We start from the raw sequence: 25,963 nt of genomic DNA, 5'->3' as shown, positions 1-25,963 counted from the left end.
TATGACACAGGGGGGAATGAACCTTTCTTACAGGGAAAGGTCTCTGAAAGTCGAAATTAAACTGAATGGGTAGGAGTAGGCCCTGACTTATTGTGGTCCATTCAAATGCTGACAAACAGGACAAAAAAGAAAATAAAACCCAGATTTTCCTAAAACCAACTGTACTGCCCATACATTTTGAAAATTGTATATTAAGGATGCAAATGAGAAGTTAGCCACATTTGTTAGGAGCACTATAAACAAAACAGTGAAAGCTATTAGCAGGTACTTGTGCAAAAGTTGATCTAAAGAGGTGGTATACCCTCAGTAGGTGGGTGGATCAAAAAAGCTTTGGTAGTGCCCACCCATGAGGTTCAGTTAGCTGGGCATCTTCCCACAAAGTGAAAAGTCACCAGCTGGATTCCTGGTCAGGGCACGTGCCTGGCTTGTGGTTTTTGGTCCTCAGCTGGAACACGGAGAAGAGGCAACTGATTGATGTTTCTTTCGCATGTTGCTGTTTCTCTCCCTCTCTCCCTCCCTTCCCCTCTCTGGAATAAATAAATAAATAAAATATATTTTTTAAAAGCAGTTGTACATTACACAGTGGAACACACCTCAGCTGAAAAAAAAAAGGGAAATCTTACCTTTTGTGACAGCATGGATGAACCTGCAGAGTATTATGCTAAGTGAAATAAGCCAGTCAGAGAAAGACAAATACCATATGATTTCACTCATATGTGGAATCTAATGAACAAACTGAACTAATGAACAAAATAGAAAGACTCACAGATACAGGAAACAAACTGACAGCTGTCAGAGGGGAGGGGGATTAGAATGCTGGGTGAAAACAATAAGGGGATTAAGCAAAACAAAATAAAACAAAACAAAACAAAAGAAAGCAACCTCCTACAGACAGAGAAAGAGTGGTGATTACCAGGGGCAGAGCGGGTTGGGGGTGGCAGAAGAGGGATAAATGGTGATGGAAGGAGACTTGACTTGGGGTCGTGAATGCACAGTACAATATGCAGGTGATGTATGATAGAATTGTACACTTGAAACCTATATCATTTTATTAACCAATGTCACCCCGATTTATTAAAATTTATAAAAAGAAGAAAAAGTGAAAAGAAAAAGGAAGTAGCATGCTACTGAATTAAGAGAAACAAACCCTCATTCAAAAGGACCTTCTCAACTTGCTTGAAGCCCTTTGACCCTGAGTTTAAGGTTTAATACACCCATTTGCAGCCAGGTTCATAATAACAGAGAATACTTATTGAGTGGTATTCTGTGCCATGACTGTGCTGTGTGTTGTTTTCATTAGCCCATGTTCTCATAGCAATTCTACAAGGTCCCCTTTACTGCTAAGAAAACCAGGCACAGAGAGGCTCAGTGACCTGCCCAAAGTCACACAGCTGGTAAGTGAGGGCATCGGATTCAAACCCAGGCTTGTGCCTTCAGTCTCAGTGAAGACAGATTTGAAGTCACTGCTGGCCACCGGCCACTCCCAGCCGTATGGTTTTGAGATACTAATGAAGTTCTCTCAGCTTCCTCTTTCAAGTGGAATCAGGTGTGACTGTAGTGCCATTGTGCAGATTAAATGCAACTAGATATGCACAAGGGCTGGCCCGCTTAAACACTCAGTAAGTGACAGTTATAATTAGCCTCATAGGTATGAAGCCATCTCATTTAATCATTCAGTGACTAAATTGGACGCCTTTACCTCTCCATCTCCAACAGCTGCAATATTGCCTGACACATAGTAGGTGCTCTACTAGAAATTGTTCGGTGAAGCTCTTTAGTTTACGTGGCTAGGGAAGTTCTTCCCAGTCCGGCCTTTCTGACTGCATTTCTAGCTAGGTTTCTCTTTCCTGAATTAGGCCTCTTGGCTTTGGCTTCTGGGGTTTTGATAACATTGTTTCCTCTGCATCTCCCCTCCTCCTCCTGTGTATCCTCACCATTTGTCTGTGGCTCCTCAGCTTGGACGGCTCTCTGTCATCTTCAAGTGTTGGTGCAGGGAGGGGTCACCTTCTCCAGCAAGACTTCTCTGAGCCCCACGGGGGAGGGGTGCAGGGGTGAGAGGTGCAGTTACCCTGGAGCTGGGTCATAGGGTACCTCCTCTGTTCAAGTGGATACTATTTACATATTGGCTCAATAATTATTGAGTGGGGTTAGGGCATGCAAAAAAAGGACTTTTTAAGTGTCTTATTTTGCTTTGTAGTTTTTCATTTCTACCCACAAGACCGTCTTGCAAGGGAGAGGTCCATTTACATTTGGCCTGGAGTTCTAATTTGTTCCTGTGAAATATTAGCGCCTCTTGTACACTGGACCTCTGGCTAGCTGCCCTGGTTATCAGCCCCTAGCCAGGTCAAGTTCCCCAAAAGTGAGTAAAGAATCCTTTCTGTGAGGTCACTTAGCCCCCGCAACCCTGTGCTTCTTCTCCCTGTGGTATAGCCCCACTGCTCTGTTGACTTACCTGTTTTACCTGTTTCTAGTCTGGTCTCAGTCACACTGCACTATGAACACCCCATGAGCAGAGACTGGGTCTGAGTCACCTGTGTGTGTCCCCCTGTCATTTTCTACTGCTTGACTGCACCACTGCTCCGCTTCTTCAAAATCCTAATTGTTGAATTAAGGGATTCATCTACCTGAGATTTGTTTCGCCTACTCTGTGCCCAGTCCTTTGTGGGATGCGGAGGATGCAGAGAAGTATTGCGCAGAAGCCTGTGCCCACCGGGGACAAAGGGGGCATTGGGGACAGGTGGCCGAGCCGCATTTGGTCCTGATGGGTGCTGAGAGAGCACAGGTGTCTAGATGGTAGAGCGAAGCTAGTGAATTCAAGAAAGGTTGATAAGGTCATTGGATACTAAGCTGAGGCACTTAGAATGAAATCTTATAGGTGAGGGAACATTACTTTCCCCCAAGACCTTGGCAAGTTACCTAGCAACCATGTCTGCTTCGTGGGTGTTTACAGTGTAGACTGTGCATTCTTTCAAGAGAAGTTAATATTATTCACATAAATCCAACCTGTAAAAAAATGTATAATATACAGGCAGCACCTACCCGAGCCATTTGTAAGGAGGGAAAGGGTGAGTGAGGAAATGGTTTTGGGAGCCTGAAATGGGAGAGTGTGTCGAGATGACATAAATTTAACTCTATGCTAAATTTATATCATTGTCCTTGCTTGAGGAAAGGAAGGTTGTGTTTGTTTGTTTTTTCCCCCCAGAGGGTATACATGTTTTCCTGACTTAATTCGCTAAGAAAGATGTTTCCTACGTGCCTGTGTAAGAAATAGTGAGCCTGTCATCTACATTTTTGAAGTATCAGCATTTCTCAGGTCATTTAGAGGAGGAAACAGACAGGTCTCCTCCTCTTGTAGCCGAGAGGTACAGTAGCTGCTTTCTTCTGATTTGAATATTTAACGTGTTCAAGAGTAATTTCACTAAAATGTAATGAAAACATATTTTAAAACATGAGCTCAAAAACTATGTCCAGCCTCGAATAGTAGCCTATCTGTTTAGTGTCATTTTTAAGTGAGTTGAAGAAGGAGAGGAGATAAAGTGTATGTATTTTCTATTCATCATTAGATGGAAATTGTTTATTTTCATTGCCAAGGCTGAGTCTGCTCTCATAGCAGAAAACGGGATGGAGACAGCAATTTGAATATTGACTCTTACTGGCTAGATGCAGAGGTTGGGGGCACTCGTCCAGGTACTTGTTTGATGGCGGTTCCCTGCTTTGGGGTTGGGCCTGAGCTGTGACTTCTGATTGGAGGACGTGGAACTGACCTCCCCTCGTTAACATAGAGCCGTGCACCTCTCACGGTTAACACAGAACCCCCGCGTGTCAAACAGGTTCTTGTCGAACATTATTACCACCTCGCGTTCTCCGCTGTTGGAAAGATTTTCAGGAGCTCGGTGTAGGGCGTGTTCCCAGGCAGTTGTTCAGGCAGGGGTTTCCTAGTGTGGGTTTTGTACAGCGTTAGGTCCCCGAGCTGCTTACGGACAAGAGAGGGGAGCTTGGCGATGAAGCCGTGTGGGAAATCGGCGCTCTGGGGCCCTCTCGGGGAAGGTTCCCGGCGCATCCGGGGACAGTGAAGGCTCTGACAAGTCCTGCAGCGATAACACTTTTATTGCATAGACTCTAAAGGTCCCACGTTTTCCACATTTTGACTTCCCTGAAATTATGATATATTTTCCTGTCGGTATTTTGACAACGTTCAATAAGCGATTTTTTTTTCATTTTTAGTGTTAGCTGAAATACTAGGGTTTCTTATAAGTTTGGGGGGTCTTCGGGTAGATGCAACATGGTACATAAATGAGCTTGAAGTTCCTCATGGAATTATGTTTCTTCTTTTTCCTTCCCTTCCCTCTCTTCTAAAAAGAATTCAAGGGAATATATTACCTTCAAAATAGCTCTTCTAGAAACTCTTAAGTTGACGCTGGTTTGGTGGCTCAGTTGGTCAGAGCGTCGTCCTGATACACCAAAGTTGCAGGTTCGATCCCTGGTCAGGACACATACAAGAAGCAACCGATGAATGTGTAAATAAGTGGAACAACAAATTGGTGTTTCTCTCTGTGTCTCTGTCTCTGCCTCTGTCTCTCCCTCACTCTCCCTCCCTTTCTCTCTGTTCCTCTCTCTTAAAAAAATCAATAAATTGCCCTGACTGGCATAGCTCAGTGGATTGAGCACAGGCTGCAAACCAAAGTGTCACAGGTTCGATTCCCTGTCAGGGCACATGCCTGGGTAGCAGGCCACGGCCCCCAGCAACCGCACATTGACGTTTCTCTCTCTCCCTCCCTTCCCTCTCTAAAAAATAAATAAATAAAATATTTTTTAAAAATCAATAAATTAAAATAATAAAAACAGTAAATAGTAGTGTACATAGCTGGGCATCCATCTGTGATAGACCCACGGGGGGCGGGGGGAGGGGGAGAAACTCTAAATTTTCCCATGAGGGAAGCTTTCAGATGGAGCCTTCTCGGAGAACAGGTTCACTGAACTGCATTTTGGGTCATGCTGGGGGGATCCCAAGGACCTTCATGAGAGAGACTCCTGTGACACTGGCTAGTGGGGTTCATACGGTATCAGATCACCGCTGCTAGGACCCAGAGGGTCCTGGTCCTGATGCCAATGAGTGTGTAAATAAGTGGTGGGGGAGCTTTCTTATAGGTGTCAGGACCAGTAAAGCTCAGAAGCCTCTGTTTCTCTCTTGCCTTGGTGGCAGGATTCTTAGATTCAGCCCCGACATTGGTGTGAGTCTATATGATGTGTAGTTTCTTGAGCTCTTTTTGCCTTTCACTTTGCTCTCTTCTTAATTTTTTCTAGGATCTCGTTCCCTTCCTTGTTTAAAAATAAGTAGTTTCTAACACAGGCATGTCGATAAATTATTGATTCCACAAACCATTGAGGAATGAATGAGTGAAGGAGCAAATACACGAATGAATAAATAAATATTCTGCTCTTGGAAATGTGTATAAATGCCATTCTCTGTAGGTCCCCGTTTCCCCTTTTGAAAAACAAGCAGATTGGAAGAAGTTATTTGTGCTGAAGTGGAACAGGCACTGGATTTGGAGTAAGAAGATCCAAGTCAAGACCCTGGCGTTTCTAAAATGTTCACGGGATCTTGGTCAAGGAATTTAAAATGCCAAGCCTCAGGGTCCTCAGGGACGAGGCTGAAATGAAAGTACCCATTTCCCGATGCTGCCATAAGGATTAAGTAAAAGATGCTCTTGACCGAGCACAAAGACGGATGCATGGTACAGTCTCTCAAGTTCCATCTAGTTCTAGCATTCTCTGTGCTGTGATGGGCTTGTTAAGGGTAACACATTCGTTCCCTTCAGCTAAAATGCCCAGTTTGTATCTTTGCACTTATTTTGTGTGTGTGTTTTTTTTTCATTTTGGCATATGTATAAATACAGTTTCGTGAAGATATTGGCAGGTTTCCCATGAGCCAACACTCTTTAGAGCTTCTGTAAGAAAATCTCCCAGACGACAGAGTGTTCTAAAGGAGCCTTATATTTATGTCGTTTGGTACAAAAATAACATTTAAAAAAAAAGGAACCAACAACTAAACAGACCTTTGCATAAGTCATCGTGTGCCCTAAGGTGGCTTAAGGGAGCACGTTGCTCACATTTCAGAACTGAGAGGAACATTAGCCTTTGTGAGTCCCTATTTTTTCCTCCCTGCATCTCTTGGGGTCTTACTAACTTCCCCAGGCCTTTCATCCCCCCTCCTTCCTCTCCCGCTGAGCCAGAATCCTTTCCTACCCCTGGGCAAAGGAAAATCACCATGAACCTGCAGCTGTAATAGGGCTAAAAGCACACGCACAACTCTCAAACACACTCATACACCCACGCCCTGAAATATGAACTCCCAGGTGAAGTTCCTACCACCACTATCGACACGGCATAGCTCCATGGGCAAGTCCCGTCAATTCTCTGCACCTTAGTTTTCTTACCTGAAATTGGAAGCTGTACCTCTTTGCGAAGGTTGTGCATTCATTTCCTAATGCCTCTGCGATATATTACCACAAAACTCTGTGGCTTGAAACAACACAGATTTATAATTTTATAGCTGTGGCAATAAGAATGCCTAAAATCTAGGCATTGGCAAGACTTCAAGGCCAGAGACACAATCTCTTCTCCCTCTCTCTCCCTCTCTCTCTCTCTCTCCCCCCTCCCCCTTTCCTCCCTCCTGCTTCCAAGTTGCATCTCATTCTCTGACTCTAACACCCTTGTCTACCTTATAAGCTCTTATAAGTCTCCTTTTGATTACATTGAGCTCACCAAGATAATTCAGGATAATCTTCCCATCTCAAAATTCTCAGTCATACCTACAAAATTCCTTTTGCCATGTAACGTAACATATTCACAGGTTCTGGGGATTAGGATGTGGACAATTTCTGTGGACCATTATTCTGTCTACCACAGGTTGTAATAAGGAGCAAATCAGTCATGTACAGAAAAAAATTATACTGGACTGTGGAATCATGAATGCAGGGCTGAGCTTTGCATGTGTGTGTGTGTGTGTGTGTGTGTATTTGCACATATGTGTATATATTCACATAATATGTAATAAGTGTGTGTGTGCATTTGTATATTTACACACGTGTGTATGTGTATAACATTTTCAATGAATAGCACATAGAAGTTCCCACTTATGTAGTATGAATAAATTTTTGTACAAAGAAGAGTCAAAGAAGGGTGGCTCTGCAGACCTTAAGAAACCTAGATCTAGAGAGAAGCCAAAACCACTGCAAATAAATTTACATTCCTTGGAAAGTGTCAGTGGGCTAGTAGATCAGATAATAATCATAGATAATAATAGCAGAGTCATAATAACACTAGCCTTCGCAACAGCTGGTGCATTCACTGGCTCCTACATGATAGACACTGTTTTATCCTTTAAGTTGTCTCAAACTCTGACATCAACTCTATGGTAGGGATTAATATTACTTCCATTTAATAGATTATGACACTGAGGCCTAGGGTCGTTTACAGATTTCATCAGGGTCATATATATATGACCCTATGAGGCTGGTAGGTAGTACAGCCTCAGTTCAAGGTCAGGTTTAATTAGATCCAAAATATGAACTTGACACTTTGTGTCCTCCTTAAGTTAGGGGTATGAAATCTCAATAAATTCATCAAAGCAGAAATTGTGCATGCGGCATTCTCAGACTAGGATGCAACACTATCCAATATTAACAACATCGAGCTTGCAAGTGAATCTGTCTACTTGTGGATTACAAAAGGATAACCTTCTCAGTAACTCTTGGGTCAGGAAAAGCACAGACTCAGATCATCATCTCTTGAAAAAGGAGCAGGAGCTGGAAGGCTGCATATCCACCTCCCTATGTGGGCACAGTTGTAGTCAGGAGCCCTATGGCGTTTATTGAGGAGCAAGAAAGATTGCAAATAAGCAAGTGAAGGCTTCAACTCAAGGGGCCAAACAGGAATTTCAAAACAAAGTCAAAGACAGCCGTAGGAAGGGATTAATACAAATAAAAGCCGAGATAGATGAAATAGGAAAAAAATCAAAAGGAGCCTCATCAATAAAATTAAAAGCCCTGTTCAAAGGAGAGAGAAACAGAGAACATAAATAAACACATTAGAAATGAACTAGAAACGTAACCATAGAAGCACAGAAGATAAAACAAATTTAATGAGGATACTGTATACAACTCCACACTAATACATTTGAAAGTCTTGATAAAATGCAATATTTTCTTAGAAAACATAAATTACCAAATTTAAGTCATGATGCTCTAGAAAATCTAACTAGACAGATAGCATAAAATAAACTGATAAGAGAGCTAAAGAACTGCAATTGAAAAGAAGACATCAAGCCCAGGGTATTACAGGCAGACTCGACCAAAGCATCAAAGAACGGATAACCACAGTTAAGACTGTGAGAAAGTGACCCAGAGACCCAGAGACCACAAAGCGACCCAGAGAAAGGAAGTAAAAAGACAGCGTTCTAATATATTCAAAATGCTCACATAATTCTAACACCCACACTGGGCAAACACATACTTATCCATCTAGAAAAATCTGTAGACATATTAGAACGGATGTGTTCCTTGTGTGGTAGGATGAAAAATCAATGTACAAAAATCAGTAATAGCTTTGCTCAATGTCAGCAATAACTCACTAGGAAATATGAGGGAACACATCAGAGGAAAACGGATCTTACTCCTAAAGTGAAAAAGACTGTAATAATGGAAGCTATATGTTTTTCACACCATATTCCAAACATAACTCATTTAATCCTAACAGTGGTGCTATGAGGTGGGGACTTATTTATAGTGAACAAAGGAAGTACAGAGAGGTTAAGCATTTTGTCCAAGGTCACACAGTCAATAAGTGAGAGAACCAGGGTCTGGACTCTGGTGGTCCGGTAGTCTGCATCCAAAACACATGTTTGTAATCTCTAGAGCACAGTGCATCACACAAATACCTATGAGGGACCACCCCCCACAAGATATGGGCAAGATTCTTTTTTTTTCCAGATATGGGCAAGATTCTTATGATCAAAATTCAATGCCTTTAGTAAAGGGTTTAAAGGAACTTTTCATAAATGGAGGTGCAAACTATGTTTTCTGGATTACAAGACTCACAACTGTAAAGATGCTGTATCAGTCAGGATAAGAGAAGCTATAGTGCTCCAGCAAATGATCCTCCCAAACCAGAAGCTTGTACACAGAGGTTAGTGCAGTGCCCATGCAAGGTCCATTGTGAGCAGGCAGCCTTCTTCCATCCTGCAGCATGCATCTAGATCAACGGGTCTCTGAGCTGGTCATAGCAAGAGAACAGAGGGCTTGAGAGACACACAGGCTGTTTGACAGAGCTGGGTCTGCCAGCAACTTGTACCGTTGCAGCACAGATTCCATCCTTCACAGTCCTGTCACGTGGTCCCTCCAGCCCAACTGCAAGGGAGGCTCAGAACCGGAGTCTACAGTGCATCCGGGAAGAGGACCCCGCGTGGTCACGCCATCTCTGCCACAGATGTCAGCAGTGCCCAGCATGGAGTTGGCTCTCAATACATATTTCTTAAAGGAAAAAATATTAAACTGTCTCCCAATTTACTCTGCAAATGCAATGCCATACCAACCCCGAACTCCACTAGGGTTTTATATGGAACTTTACAAGCCCACTCTGAAATTTATCTGAAGGGAAAAATGAGTAAGAACAGTGAGAAAACTTTGAATAGAAAATTAGTGTTTGTGTTAGGGAGGAGACTTACTTTGCTATATCCAAACCATAGTATATAAAGCTATAGTAATTAAACTAGGGTAGAATTATTGCAGGAATATACAGATCATCCAATATGGAAAACTCCAACCATGTATATACATGGTATACATAGGGATATAGTGTATGACAATATAACATTTCAAATTAGTGAAAGGATGGACCCTCCAAATAATTGTTATTTATTATAAAAATAATTAAGTTAAAATAACCACTTCTACCATGCACAAAATTTAATTCCACAGATTAAATAACTAGAGATGTAAAAACTGTATGTATTAGAAGAATATACGGAAAGATGTTTCATCATTTACAGTCTCCTACGCATTGCACAAATTTCAGAAGCAATAAAGGACTGCAATAGAGAGGTTGTAAGATGTCAAAAGCAAGATTAAAATACAAATACCAACTGGAAGAAAATTTCAACATATATGGAAGGAAAAGGGTAACTGTTCACAAAATTTGCAAAATGTGTATGAGCCAGTGAGGAAAAAGACAAGCATTACAATAGAAAAATGGTCAAAGCACATGACAGGGACAGTCTGCAGGAGGAGAAATGCGCATGACTCTGGCACGAAAAGATGATGAACCTATCAGTAATCAGGGAAATGCAAATCCACACATAAGTGAGTTATTTTCCTCCATCCCAAATTGGCCATAATGAACATGAAAAATGTGGGCAACGGGCTCCCTCATTCATCAGTGACAGAACTGTAAACTCGTAAAGTCTCTGCAGACAGTCATTTTAGAAGATCTATCAAAGTTTTGAAATTCCTAAATCATTGACCCAGCAATTCCTCTTCTAAGAATCTCTTTTACAGAAATACACACAAGTGCAGTGATATATGTACAGAGATCTTTATTATGGCACTGTTTGTGATAGCAAACAGCTATAAACAACCAAAATGCCTATCAATAAAGATTAGCTAAAAGCATTATGGTACATTTATACTGTGCAATGCCAAATAACCATTAAAAAGATAGATCTCTATGAATTCTGATTTGAAAAGTTGTTTAAGAAATAGTATTAGGTACAAATGCTTGTCTCACTATATATTCTGTCCAGAAAAGGTCCAACCATTGTTAATATAATGAGAATTGTTTGTGGGACATTGACGTAACCTGGCAGCCAAGGGGAATGGACTGGAATGCACATGCGTGAACAATGACAATTTCACTGTATTAGTGAATGGGGGTGGTAGACACCGCTGAGTGAGCATGTGTACTGTGTGGCTGTCACATTCAAAATGACTGAGCAAGTAGAGCAACAAGTCCGCATCAAATTTTGTGTTAAGCTTTAACATTCCTCCCTGGAAACTATCCAGATGATTCAGAAGGCCGCAGCAATGGACAACTGGTGACTGGCAGCTTCATCATGACAATGCACCCACCCACTCATGCATCATGTCTGGTACAGAGTTTTTTGGTGAAACATCAATCACCCAGGTGACTCAGCCCTGCTACAGCCCAGATTTGTTGCCCTGCAACTTCTGGTTTTTCTCAAAACTAAAACCACCTTTGAAAGGGAAGAGATATCAAACCATCAGTGAGATTCAGGCAAATATGAGAGGGCAGCTGATGGTGATTGGGAGAACTGTGCCAAGTCCCAAGGTGCCAACTTTGATGGGGACTGAGGCATCTTTGTCCTCTATACAATGCTTCTTGTACCGTCTATCTTCTTCAATAAATGTCTCTATTTCTCATATTACATGGTTGGATATTTCCTAGACAGACCATTTTATCAATCTATATGTTTAATATGTATCTATAAATACATTAATAAAACTTTGGAAGAATATATAATAGTTAACAATGATAACCACTGGAATAGGAAGTGAGAATATATGTGGAGTGGGAAATGAAGAATTTACACATTTTACTTTGTAGACTTCAATAACACTTAATCATTTACAACAAAAGGGTAATTGTGTGTGTGTGTGTGAAGATTGAGAGCCAGCTCCATTTAATAAACTATTTCTCATATTTGCTGGAAACCTCCTGATGCAAATGGATGAATTCAGACTTCGTCAACCACTTGCCATGTTCTCTGTATGTTTATATAACTCACTTTATCTGTACTGCAACTCTACTAAAGGAGAGTTACTTTAATTTATCAAATGCAAAAGAAAGGAAAATAGACTGGACCAGGGTGCCAGGACAGGACTTCTTCGAAGAACTTTCCATTGCACTTTGGGCAAGAGCATGTAAACATTAGGAAGATAATGACTGTGTCTGTGCAATAAACTGGGGGGGTAGAAGAGAGCAAGAAAAGGCTGACAGCTTGCTTCATGCATGAGGTGTTCCTGGTTTTTCACTGGAGTGATCCTGGGTCAAGTTTTCAGCTCTGCCTTTAGTTGGGTTTTATGTCTCTCCTACCAGCTACTGGTTCTTGCAACCTGAGAAGATTTTCTACCCAAACCTTCTCACAGAGCCCCTTCCTTCTTTCACGTGAGTGCCTGAGACTCTTTGGACTCAGATTCAGTAGATCTTTGCTCCACCTCACAGAAGAAAGGCAAAGAAGAGACTGCCTGCTTTCTACTGCCTCCAACAAGAACAGACTTGCCAGGGTCATATCTTGCAAATAGAAACAACTGGATTTGGAGAAACAAGAGTAGGAAAAGATGCCTTGGTTGTTACACAGGCCTGAATCTGAATGCCAGCTTTGCCATATATGGTATGACATGCTTTATTTCTTGGCTCTTCATTCTGCTTCTGTGTAAAGCAGGAATGAGCAGAGCTGAGACCTTTTTTATAGTTAGAAAATAGATATGCAAAGTACCCAGTGGATGTTATATGCTCAATAAATAGAAACACCACCATTGTCACCATTACTGCAGTTATTTTGTTAAATGCCTAGCAATTTCTAATTGTTTTTGCTGCCAATGTATCATGGTACCTCTGTGGGGGGCTGCCCATCTGCCACATATGAGAATAAGTCTACCAAGACATGAACTGCTTGGGGAGGAAAGGTAGCCGATCTCTCAAAGGAGAAGGACCTTGAGCCTGTTCCTCAATGGGCTTTTATTGGGTTTAATTTGCACAGGAATACAGGGCATATACTCAAAGCTCAGTCATTGTCAGGCAGTGATGATTAAACAATAGATAACATTCAAAGAAGTATGAGGGCTTATTCTGAGTCAGGGTCAGATAGGTAAGGGCCATAAAACACTGGGGAAACAAACTCATTCCACACTTGGACCCTTATCACTTAAATGGAGGGTATTATCAAAGCAGGTTTCACAGGATTTCATGCATTCTTTCTTAGGCCTGATCACCCAGGGGAACGTGCCCTTTTCAGCACAGGGTGACACCCACCACCAGCATTGTTTCAGGTTTAAGTCAGTTGGGGAATGTGGGCAGCCAAGAGATTAGGAGACTTTTTACAGATAGAATGAGGACTCAGGCTATGTCAAAGCTGAAGGGTGAGGGTTCATCGCCCCCTTTTTCTATAGTCCCTCAAGTCCTTCCCTGATGGCCCCTTCTTGCCATGCCTGTCTTAGGTTGTCCCTCTCTTGAGGAATCTTATCTGTCATTGGCTAACTGGTCATGCACTAATGGCCAAGCAGGGTGACGTAAAGAGGGCAGAGGCGGAGCCCCTGCTGGGGAACATAAGTTTTGTCTCCTTAGTGGATTACGGTCCCAAGATCTTTTGACTCAGCCTTAGCCACGGGAGGTTACAGCTTCTGAAACCAGGCAGGATGGCTCCCAACAGACCTTCTAGTACCCTAGTAAATTAAGGTAAAATAGGAGTGTCTATCCCGTTTCACATGTGAGGGATGAGATTGAAGAAGTTAAATGACTTACTGGGGGTCAGATAGGTCCAAAGGAACGAAGATAATGTTTATACAGATCTCTCCAGTTGTGTAGCTCTTGTCTTATTTGTTATGTGCACCCTATCCCTAATTCCTAGCAAAGGACCATGAGCAAGTGGACACTCAAAGAATTCCAGTTTCTGGGTTGATTTTTCAGGGGCCAATTTTTCTGCTTCCTCCTTTCTCCCCTCTCTCTCTTTGAGAGATTTTTTTCCCACTGCAAACCTCAAAATTGCAAGTATTGTTTCCACATCCCATTCAGCTGCCTGTTTGGTCCATCGAGGAGCCCATCCTGCCTCAAAGGGCCCGTCTGCTGTCAGGCTTGGGTAGTTACAGACCAGCAGAGGCTGCTAACATAGCTAATTGAACAGAAGCAGCAGCAGCTGTGTGCACACTGTCAGTGGTCCTGGAAGGATCACCTCGGAGCTGCAAGCACAATAAAAACCTTGTTTTTGCCATTGTCTTCAGCCTTTGTCGACAGATTCACTGGGAATAGATTCTGGTTTGAGGAACTAGTTGATAATTCCCAGTGAATTGGTCTGTCATGCTTTTTAAAGTCTGTGTATTTCATGGAAAACAGTTTTTAAATTTGCTTTGTGCAGGGATGTGCACTCTGGTTTCCCCCTCAACTCCGCCAAAATGTCACAAATGACTTTCCTTGAATTTACCAATTTACAGGATTAATGTGCTTTTCTCAAGACACCTGTGTCCTAGATAGACTCCAGCCAGAATAGCTGTCTCCCTTTCTAAACTCTGACCTGTTTTGCAGGCAAAGGAGGCCTTGGTTTTAGGTCACCTCCAGTGGGGACACCCAGCACACGGAGCTAACTCTCGGCTCTGTTTTATCACGCAGTTGTGTGGAGGAGTACAAGCTGGCTCCTGATGGAAAATCCTGCCTAATGCTCTCAGATGTCTGCGAGGGCCCCAAGTGCCTCAAACCTGACTCCAAATTCAACGACACCCTCTTTGGAGAGATGCTACATGGTTACAACAACCGGACCCAGCATGTGAACCAAGGCCAAGTCTTCCAGATGACCTTTAGGTATGAGGAAGATACTTGCACTTCATAGGTTGAGTCACTGACCCAAAATATGGGTGGGGGAGGAGCCATGGGCCCCACTGAATAGAGTCCTCTTACACTGGCAATCATCTCCCACACTCGCTGATGCCTATACCCATGAGGTGTCAGAAGTTAGAACAATTCACTCCATGAGGTTCCTCGTCTACCAATCTAGCCCTTATTTATCCCATTTTTCTAACTCTGTGCATATATTTTAAATTTAATATTAAATCATCCTGTAAGTACAGTTAATGGATTTTTTAAAAAAATAATTAATCTTTCAGTCTATTACACAAGAGGTGTCCTGTGTAGACTATTCAAGCAGTTCAAAAAGAAAGACATTTAACAAAGTGGAAAATAAAATTACCCTCACCCATAAATACACAGAATTAACATTTTCTTGAACATTCTTAAAACAGCCCTTTCTCCCCCTCTTCCTCATATCTGCACATTCTGCATGTGCACACATGCACACCAAATTGCAGTAAAGCTGTTTAGATATTGCTTTTTTTTTCCCCTCAACAATATGTCAAGGACCTGTCTCCCTGTTAACAAATGCAGGGGCATATGAGAAATTAAAACACGAGACTGCTCTCTTATGAGAGCAGACAGAAGGGGGACTGGGTTGGCCAAATTACATGAAGATTAGACAGGCAGTCCAATTGCACACGGCTTCCTGGGAAGGCTGAAGAAGCTGGAGCTGTTCTATCTGGAGAAGAAAGACCTTGGGTGGGATGTATTCATGCCTCAGAATCTGAAGAGCCATAATATGGTAGAGTGGGAAGAATTGTTCCATGTATAAGAAGTTGCTTTTTTAAAAAAACAAAATGATACTTTTAGACAGTTTTGCATGAATACATGATGGGATATTATCGCAAAGCAGGGTTCTCCCCACCATTTGAGGTTATATCAACAGAAATCAGAACTAATAAGAAACATCACAGTAATCACCATCCTTATTCCATCATCTAATTATTAATAGTGGCCATTGCAGTAGGGCTGGTAATACTAGCTACTATTTATTCAAAATTACTATATATTAAGCTTTTATAATAACAATAATAGCCACTAACATTTCTTCAGCACATGCTGAGGGCATTCTAAGCACGTGTAATCCATTATTGTATGTAATCCTCAAAAGGGTCTTAGGAAGCAGGGGCTATTATTATCCCCTTCATACAGATAAGAAATGGAAATGTTAAGTGACATTCCCAAATCCCCCTTCCAGGAAGTGAGGGGACCAGGAGAATGCCATTTAAACTTCATTAGTAAAACCCTTTGAGGCACCATGACCTTCATTTTACAACAGAAAAGTTAACACCAGCGGGGTAAAGTGATTTTCTCAAGGTCACCATCTACCGAGAGAGATGTGAGTCTTGCTGACTCCAAAGGTTTGCTCTTGTCCTCTAATTCAACACACCTCATTATCTCCAATTTCAGAGAACTAGAATGGAACCGTGAATTCCCTAAAGTCATTCACCGATGTAGCCATCACATGCTCTTGGAGCATCTCATATGTCCCAGGTACCATGCTGGTTACTTGGGTGGGATACAATTGAAAATGAGAGGAAAATGACCCTGTACCCTGTGATGCTATGTATTTCGTGTGTGTGTATGTGTGATCGTGAGCTTCTGCATTCAATTAATTTGTGGTAGGTAGGTACGATGCAGTTAAGTTATGGGTTCCAAGAAAGCAATTAACAGCGGGATCTAATTTAGTTTAGAGAGTAGAAGGAGCACATCTGTTGGACTAGAGAACGATAATAAGGCTTTGGAGTCTACTTTGCAGATGAAGTAGTTATTTAACTAACACCTGGAAGAGGCGTGGGGGTTAGCCTTGGAAAAGGCTCCAAGCAGAGACAGATATTCTAAGAAGGAAAAATCAAATCGTTTGACTTCAGGGAATGAAGTCTGGTGAGGTTACGGCTGAGCAAATGAGGAAAGCTAGGTAGGAGGTGAAGCCCAAGCAGTAAGCAGTGGCTGATTGTGGGAGTCTTGCAGGCCTGGTCTTTATTCTCATAGCAAACGGGACGACTCTTAAATGGTTAAGAGAGGAGAGCATGTGAGGATTGCACTGCATGTTTCAGCCTCACGGTGGCTGCTTGGGAAGGAGACTGAGGAGAGGGCGGGGTGGGAAAGAGTGAAATGGAGGGTCAGTTAGGTGTCTGTTACTGAAGCCACACGAGACCGTTGGTGACTTCAAGCAGGATGATGGGAATACTATTGAAGGTAAAAAGGAATATTGGCAGATAGTTGTGAGGTATAATGGACAAGGTCCAGTGAGCAGTTGCAGGCAAAAGGATAAGGTTGAAGAAGGAAGCAAGGGTGATGGAGTGATTGGCAGCCACACAGCAATTTAGTGGCAGAGTCAAGCCCTCCAATTTCCAGCAAATTGCTTTGTACTACTCAGATGCTCAAGCAGAGGTGGAATGCTACCTTATTGGAAAAACTCTCGAAGAAATTTAAGGACAATCTGGATGAACTACTCAATATGGAGATTGTAAAGTACTAGTTTTCTACAGTATTTTAAAAACAAAATCTCTGAAACTGTCTTTAGTATCATGATAGATAGAATAGTGCTATGTGCGACCCAAAAGAAAAAAAAATTAAAGAAATTGTCCCTTGCTTTTGAGAAAGGAATTTACAAGCTTGCAGATAACACGTGGTATTGAAAAAAAAATGTCTGAAAATTTAATTTCCAATGTGGTGTTCCAAGGAATGCCAGTGGTTTCCAGAGAGTTCCTATATGAAGACTTTCAAAAGGAATTACAAGGAATAATTTGTGGTTCCATATAAACTTTTGGATTCTTTGTTCCAGTTCTCTGAAAAACACCATTCGTATTTTGATAGGAATTATCTTGAATCAGTAGATTGCTTTGGGTGGTATGGACATTTTCGTGGTACTAACTCTTCTTATCTATGACCATGTTGTATGCTTCCATTCATATGTATCTATTTCAATTACTTTTCTCAGTGTCTTAGAATTTTTGAGCACTGATCTTTTACCTCCTTGGTTAAATATTTTCCTGGGTATTTTTTGATGCAATTGTAAATGGGATTGTTTCTTTTATTTTCTTTTTATGATAGTTCATTATAGGGGTATAAAAATGCAACCAGTTTGCTGATAAAGGGCTTCTTAGAAGATGAGGCCTGTGAACTGGAGTTTGAAGACAGAGAAGAGCCATAAGGGCATTTTTCTGTCCAGGAAGGAGGCCACAGACACCAGACATACAGATATGCAGGAGGGACAGTCGAGGAAACAGATCTCCAGACTGACTTGGCTCCAAATCCTGGTCCCACATGTGACAAGCAGTCTCCCTGCCTCCTGTTTAAAAAGGGATGTTTTTAGCCCTGGCTGGCATAGCTTAATGGATTGAGTGCGGGCTGTGAACCAAAGTGTCACAGGTTCGATTCCCAGTCAGGGTACATGCCTAGGTTGCAGGCCATGACCCCCAGCAACCCCACATTGATGTTTCTCTCTCTCTCTTTCTCCCTCCCTTCCCTCTCTAAAAATAAATAAATAAAATCTTTAAAAAAAAGGCATGTTTTATCAGATGCTAGGCACCGTGTATGTTTTATATAGTTTGATTTTTCACAACAACTTCCAGAGTGACTCCATGTGATAAACGACCAAAGGCACTAGCTCTCATTCTCTGTGTGAAGATTAGCTTGGTCCGAAAGGAAGATCCACATTGGGTTGTGAGATGCTAGATTGAAAAGGGGCTTCATGGAATCCAAGGATTTATGTGTGAAGGGGCTTAGTGAAGGCCACAGAGCATGTCACTGCGGAGCAAGCCCATGATGGCAGATCTCCTGGTGGCCTGGAGTGCGTGCCTTCCCACTACCGACACACTGCTCAGCAGTAGGGAGCTCAGCTCCTTCAGGCTGGCCTGGGAGTCTCCAGGCTCAGACAGAATGTTATCCCATCGGGAGCTTTTATTCAGCCTCAAACTCTCTGTTCTTTGTTCCCAACTATTCAATTTTAGGTTGTCTCTGTGAGTAGACAGGGTCTGTGTCTGCCCTGATTTGCTCGTGGAGGGGAGTAGAGTGAAGAGACCACACTTTCTCTTTGACAACAGCCTCAAGATTTAGAGAACTTCCCAGACTACCATTGTATTAGAGTAGCCCCTTTCTCTGAAGCTCTGCCATCCTTGGCTTCAGTTAGATGTTCTTTGCAATTATTTCCATCTCCAGACGGTGTCACCTCTTGGAGCCACATGCTAAGGCAGTTGACTTCCACCATGCAGCTTCTGATGAGTCTACATTTATCTCTTTCAAGTATCCCTTCATGAGCCCCAGGCAGGGAGGGCATGGGGGTGGGGGGGGAGGATTGGGGGTGTCTGCAGCTACTTTGTTCCAGAAATTAGTCCTGCAAAGTTTTCAGCATCAAAGGCAGTTGTCATTTCTCCCCTTCTTTTCCTCCTTTCCCTCTCTTCTTCAAGTAATCTCTAGTCTAGCCCTCCAGAGTAGCCGGCAGGCACCCCACCAGCTGGCCTGCCATATGCCTCATTTCCTGACAACTTTCTGGCTCGGGATTTCAAACTTCCCACCAGCTAAAGAAACTCCTGTGTGACAGCTACAACTCTGCTTTGTTCTTCTCCCTGCCCCTGCCCAGATCCCCACACCCCGCAACTGATGAGAGAAGACTGGTCTGCATTCTCGTGTCCTCGCTTCAATCTCCAAAAAAGCAACTTGGATTTCTGCTTCTCAAAAAGTCTTACATTCCAAGTTTCCAAACTGGGCAAGCCCTTAAAGCTTAACTAGTTCAGAACTAACTACTTGTGGTACAGGTGGAGAAACTGAGGCCCAGCAAAGAATATCACTTGCCCAATGCTCATCGTGATTTGGGGTGCCTCAGAGACTAAAAGATAGTGTTTGTGACTCCCGAACCAGTTTTTTTTTTGGTTTCAGGTTGTATCATAAGGGATGCATATATATATAACTTCTAAATACCCATTAGTTGCATGTGGTGAAAAGAGCCACCTGATTTATCCCTGCTGTCGTCAGAGAGGGAAGACCACGTGCCATGGAAAGATGTCAGATTCCTAACTGAGGAGGGATCTTAACAGAGGCACTGCCAGGAGCAAGATTCTGCAATGATCCCTTCCTGGCCACCTCAACAGGTTGCCCCACGCAGGCTGCAGCCTGTCTCTGGAGATGAGCACGCAGAGATGATTAGAGCTCTGACGAGTCCAGTAGCTACCAGCTAGCCACCATGCATGAAGATGAAGGGTAGCAATCACTAAGAGACGCACACAGAAAGGGAGAGGCAGGGCGAGAGTGATAAAGAGAAGCAGTCAGAGAGACAACTCAGAGCCCTGGAGAGAGAGACCAAGATAGAGGAGGCATTTGGTAAGAGCCTGAGTGACAGGAAGAGAGAAGGATGAGCACAGAAAGAATTAAAACCGTGTAGAGCGGGGACAGGGTTCAAGAGATGAGGGGACAGATGGGGAAAGGTTTGGAAAAGAGTGAAAGAAAGGAGGGTTCAAGGAGAGACCTGCAATGACAGAGAAAAAAAAGACCCACTGTTTGTACTACAGTCACAAGGGAATTTATTCTCAGGGAGGAATGAGGGTTGTTTTAAGAGGCTGGCTGGTGCCAGGAGAGAGCCCTGGATTAGGAATCAAGTTCAGCTGGAGATGAATGGACATCAAAGCCTTTAGTAAACTGTTGGGTTCTGTGGAAATGTGAAGAGTCAAAGACCACACTTCCGAATTGCCTCTGCGCCCAGTAAGTGATACTCGGCTTTGCGGGCACTAATCCATTTCGCTGCCCTGTGTTGTTCCGAGTGACAATGCAGGGTCGCTATCAGAATCCCCTCCCCTGAGCTCTTGATCAGTGAGGGAATGGGCAGGCTGTTGGTGTGAGATGAACTCATCAAAGTCTGGTAGTATTTGATTTTTTTAAATTGATCTGATTTTTACTTCCTCCCCTCCCCATCCCCATCCATCCTACCTCATTCCTGTAAGAAAGAAAGGTCAGCTTTGGTTATAGATTGCCTGGATTTAGATAAATATCAGGCAAGAACTATTATTGAGCCCAGAGTCTCAGAAATTGCAGCGAGGCGAAGTTGCTTGGGAATAGGGCTGAACAAATTAGAATGGTAGGTTTTGCGAAAGCCCTATCAAAAATAAGGCAGTTCTGCCTGAAGCTGATATTTGCTCATGAGTCTTCAAGAATGACCTACAGAAAGCATAAGGAGCTCATGAAAGATTTGCTAGGACGGCACTTTTCAATCAGGTCTGTTCCTCCGATGTGCATATTGAACAGCATAAGCAGACAGTTTGGGGTAAGACATGTGATTTCAGGTGGAGGCACCACCAACCCACACCTGGCAAAAGGCTTTCTATAAGGATTTAAGGAAGGTTGGCTTTTGCCAGTGACACTACCTGTTCCCTAGCTGCAGGTCCTGAGTCCCGTCTTATTAAGTGGCCTCCAAAGCTTTGGTTTTTTTTTCTAGTGCCTTCTTGGGAGATAGTTGTACTTGCTGCTTCTGGATCCTTTTTCTCTCTCTCTCTCTTCTGTCTCTTCCTCCCCCACCTTTAACCATGTGTACAATTTTTTATGTGCCAGATCCTGTACCCCATCCTTTATTTTCTCATTTCATCTTTCCAATACCTATTGCAAAGGAGCCTTAACAACTTACCTTTACAAAAAAAACACAAACAAAACAAGAAAATAGATGTAGCAACCAGGATGTATTAGGTAATGCCTGATAACAGACCACTTCAAAACCTTGGTAGCTTCCCAGGCAAGGGCATATGTGTTACTCATACCATACACCCCACACATTATGGTATTTGGGAATCAAGGTGCACAGAAGAATCAGCCTCGTGTGCTTCCACGGACTCTGTAATAATGGGAAAGACACTTGGCTCTCCTCACTTCCCCATAGAGATGACATTCCGCTTGCAGTTCATTGGTCCAATCCAGTCTCATAGTCACAGTGCCCCTCAAAAGGTTGATCAGGGCATTCAGTCCTATCATGTGTTGAGAAACAGAGACCCAGAAATGTGTAGGACATCAATACTGTTTACTAAACGCTGCTAGCCCATGGGTCTAATAACAAAGCCCTTTAGCAGGGCGCCTGCCTGGCTTCCAGCAACCTCCACCTCCGTATGACCACCTCTGAAAGCTGTAGGATGACCTTCTGTTCTCTTTTTGTCAGTTTCCTCACTTAATTCCCAAATAACCATAGACTTTATAGATGGAAGAACCTTGGGGAATATTTTGTAGAGAGCACCCAACCCGTTTTGCAGATGAGATGCCTGAGGCTCACCATGCTTATGTAAATTACCTAAATTCATATAGCTAGTCAATAAATAAGCCAGGATTCCACCTCCTAGCATGTTGGGCTGTACTGGCTGGCTCCACACTGAAGGCTTAAAGATACAGGATCCAACTTCTACACTCTACAAATGGTAATGTCAAGGCCAAGGCTCATAAACAATTAACGGCAGAGCCAGACCTAAAAACTGTTTTTCTGCACTCTCAGACCTGGGTTTTTTGCAGTATACCATGATCTTATTGTAACAAGAGAAGCAAAGGATGCTGGTGGTGGAGAGATTGCTAATTAATAGTGGCATAGCTTTCAGTTTCCAAGACTATTCCCAGGCCACTCTGTGCAGTAATATTCTAGCTCTTGGCAAAATCCTCAACTTGCCAGCTGGAGCCACAGCTATACGCTACCTTTTAGGGGGACCATTGCGGGGATCTTCGAAGTGGACCAAGGACAGAAGTTGGAGGCTGAATCACAGGAGTTAAGGGGCGATTCTCCCTGGGTTCTGACTCGGGCTGGCTGCAGAAGAACCTTTCTTCTGTGTCTCCATTGCCCCAGGGTTTCCTGGCACCGTGTGTGGGAGTCAGGCCCCACGTGTTCGGTGCACCGTAGGCCCCGGAAGCAGAAAGCGGAGTCTCCACTCCTGTCCTGCCACTTCTTGCTCTATTGCCCTCGGCCATTCTCCCCTTCTGGTTCCTGTTGCCTTTTCTTTAAATTAAGGTTCAAGCAGAACTTACAAAAATTCTGAGAGCTTTCAAGTGAGAACACAGCACTCGTTTCTTCTCTTTCTTCTCAAACCCCGTGGCCAGGGGCTTCACAAAGCTGTTCCTCCTCTGCCGACCACGTGGGGCTGCACCAAGACATATCAGTGATTTTTTTCCCCCAGCTTAGGAGACCAGGAGAGTGATTTTCACTGGATTCCCTGGAGCCTCACATTATCCAGCAAGGTAGGGATATCCTGACCTTGTGTCTAAAATACCCGGCGTTAGAGTTCGAGTCCTAGTTTGCTACTTGTCAACTCTGTGACCTTAGGCACGCTAGTTCATGAACTAAATTAGGAAGAGTAACCATAATCCCTGATTGCTGGTGGTGCCGTGGTGATTAAGTGAGACTGACACCTGCACCGTCCCTGTTTTCTGCAGACAGGAAGGACTCAGGTGCCGTAGGAAGCTGATGCATCAATAACTTAGAAAGAACCTTAGGCAAAGGCCACTCCCATGTGCGTGATTCTGCAGGAACTTGACCCCTTTCATGCCTGGGACCCAACTCAGGGTGTCAGGGTGCAGCCATGAAAAGTAATAGGGTCCAAGTTACACATCAGTCATTTCCCAGCTATGTGGCTTTGGAAAAATCTCTTAACCTCTCTCAACCTCAAGATCCCCAACTGTGGAAATAGGTTTCACCTCAAAATATCCTCAGAAGTCTGTGGTGAAGATTTAACGGGCTAATAAGCAAAGGTCTTGGACACAGTAGGCTCTCAGTAAATATTGTTTTCTCTTCCTTCAATTGTATCTCCCCACCCCTACCCCCATTTTCAGACACATACAGTAGATGAAGACTTTGTTGTTGTTGTATTCCCCCAAAACTCACCTCTGGACTGGAGCCATGGTCATCCTCATCACTTCCTCCAGCCAGTGCATGTTTTGGTGAATACAGTGCTTTGGTGAAATGCCCAGGGCAGGAACAGAAACACAGCCCTTCATGCTCTGTGTCTCTTGGGGTATACACCTCTGTCATCAGGGGAGAATGGACAGTAGCCTGGGGTCACCTGTGTGTGGGGTGTTTATCCAACCTTTGGAAAGATATGATCTTGCTGATCAATGTTGTTGGATCACCTAGATGTGTCCTAGAGGGTATCCTCTTTGTTTGATCTGAATGGTCCACAGTGAAATGCATCTAATTAGAAAGGTGGGACTTAGATGACCATGTGTCCTGTGTGGGACATGATAATGGGCCTGGGCCCAGATCCACAAGTTCCAGAAGTGTGTTCATCTTCCACCTCCAGGATAGTATTTACTATATAGATTAGAAGCAGCACATCTAAATTGGCAGAATGACGGTTAACCAGTAAGCCCTACTGCTCGGTCTGCATGCGAGTCTTGCTCACCGACTCCCTCTCCTGATTTCCTTTCCTTCTCATCAACTTATCACACCCTCTGGGCATTTCTCAATGTCCTTATACATGATTGATAGTGTAAAACTATTTTTTCTTTATTTTTCAAAGCCTATCTTTGAGGAGTATGGAGAGAGATTTTTCCCATGGCACAAGTGAACAGAGCAGGTGGACTGTCATACTTTTTACATGAGAGAATTGAAGTTTAGAGAGGTGAGGTGCGGTTTCCAATGTCATACATCAGTAAAGTGATGGAACCAGGACTCAAGGTCTTCCCTGTTCCCCACCCTACAGCCTCCATGCAGTGTGGGCATGTGCACATGCATATAGTCCCCAACCACGTGATCCTCAAAGTGCAGGGGAGCAAGAAACAGCTATCATCATTATACATGAAAATCTTATCGAAGGGTGGGGATTTTCCATATGTCTATTTATAGCCAGAACTGAATGCACATGACTCATGCTAGTGCTTCTCAAACTCTCAAGTGCATACAGATCTCTAAGGGATCCTGCTGAAATGTAGGCTGTGGTTCAGTAGGTTGTGGGGAAGGCCTGAGACTCTGCATTCCAAATGAACTCCTGGGCCTGAGGACCAGCTTCGAATAGTAAGGTGCTAAACTGAACTCGATGCTAGATGTGAGCCTAGGTTATGCCCCAGACTGGAGAAGGATTATTGCTCCTCCATTTGCCTGTTTGAAAGCAGGAAACAAATCCCGAGGCCAATGGCACTGGAGGGTGGTGGAGTCCCACAGGAGTCTCCCTCCAGAGTGACCAAGTACAGAGATTGTGTTTTTGATCTGCATGCGGCGACCAAGGCAGACAGTGCTGGCCTGCAATCAGAGTGCATAAGGTAGAGCATTAGTGCGTAACAGCACAATTTATTGTCACATTTATCTGTCCATTCGTTCTGCTCACTGATGGTCCAGGGACGCTCTGAGCATCAGTGCCAGTGCGGGAGGCACTTGTCCTGACTGCACTGTCCCAAAGCCACGGTTGAGAGCCCAGGTCAGAGCCTTCTCCGCGTGCCTGCAGCACTTTTCCAGCCATGGTTTGGTGTGGCTGAAGGGACTTCCCAGTGGAGAGCTTGGCTGCAGTCTGCTTCCGGTCAGAGGTGAAGACAGACTCCCAGGAAAGTAGGAGAATATCCATTTAGGAGAAGACATTGGCCTGGTGAACTTTATCATTATAGGAGCTGAGATAAAACTCTCATACTGTCCATACACATTAGTTTAATTGAGGATAAAAAGAAAATCATAAAATTAAGACCTAGTGAAAGATGCCTTCTATTTTGGGGTATAGGGGGAGCAGGGTATTGAATTGCAATCCATGGTTAAATAAGACCTCTCTAGCCCTGACTGGTGTAGCTCAGTGGATTGAGTGCCCACCTGTGAACCAAAAGGCCACTGGTTCAGTTCTCAGTCAGGGCACATGCGTGGGTTGCAGGTCAGGTCCCCAGTGGGGGGTGCATGAAAGGCAATTACACATTGATGTTTCTCTCCCTGTCTTTCTCCCTCCTTTCCACTGTCTCTGAAAATAAATTTTAAAAAAGACCTCTCTAATCTTTCTCACTAATTATAGTAAGAGAAGAGAGAAAAATAGCCATTTCAATTTTTTATGGGTTTATTCTCAACGTTCACATCTCTGAATATACCAAACATGGTCATTTTATGAGGAAAGGAAATTATACATAGTATATTCAGAATGTTCTCCAACTAACCTAAAACTGTGTCTCTAATCTGCAAAAGGTGGTAAAACAACAAAAGCAACCAGGTCCATTTCACTTCTCCCCTACCCCTCCCTTTTCCTTCCTTTTGTTTCTAGTTCTCTGGCTTCAAAATCTCTGACTAGACTCTGTTCTTTTTCGAGGAGTGGGAAGCCCATCTGAATCACTGAGGCATCTGAAGCAGAGACAATTTTTAAAGAGCCACGATGTCACTGCGCTCACATGCAGGCCGTAACTCAGGCAG

The 25,963-nt window shown here is 43.3% G+C and overlaps 1 protein-coding gene across 2 annotated transcripts in view; it reads left to right on the top strand.

The window, feature by feature from the left end:
- Positions 1 to 25,963, top strand: part of ASTN2 (astrotactin 2) — an 821,211-nt gene that overhangs the window by 504,049 nt on the left and 291,199 nt on the right. For both annotated transcript variants that reach the window (XM_045840430.1, XM_045840429.1), the window contains exon 13: positions 14,398 to 14,586. In XM_045840430.1, coding sequence (XP_045696386.1) covers positions 14,398 to 14,586 — 189 coding nt within the window. The remainder of the gene's footprint in view (positions 1 to 14,397; positions 14,587 to 25,963) is intronic.

Source organism: Phyllostomus hastatus, unplaced genomic scaffold (genome assembly GCF_019186645.2).
Source record: "Phyllostomus hastatus isolate PE091 unplaced genomic scaffold, TTU_PhHast_1.1 phas_contig_34, whole genome shotgun sequence".
NCBI classification, from domain to species: Eukaryota; Metazoa; Chordata; class Mammalia; order Chiroptera; family Phyllostomidae; genus Phyllostomus; species Phyllostomus hastatus.
This window is presented reverse-complemented; position numbering and strand designations above follow the sequence as displayed.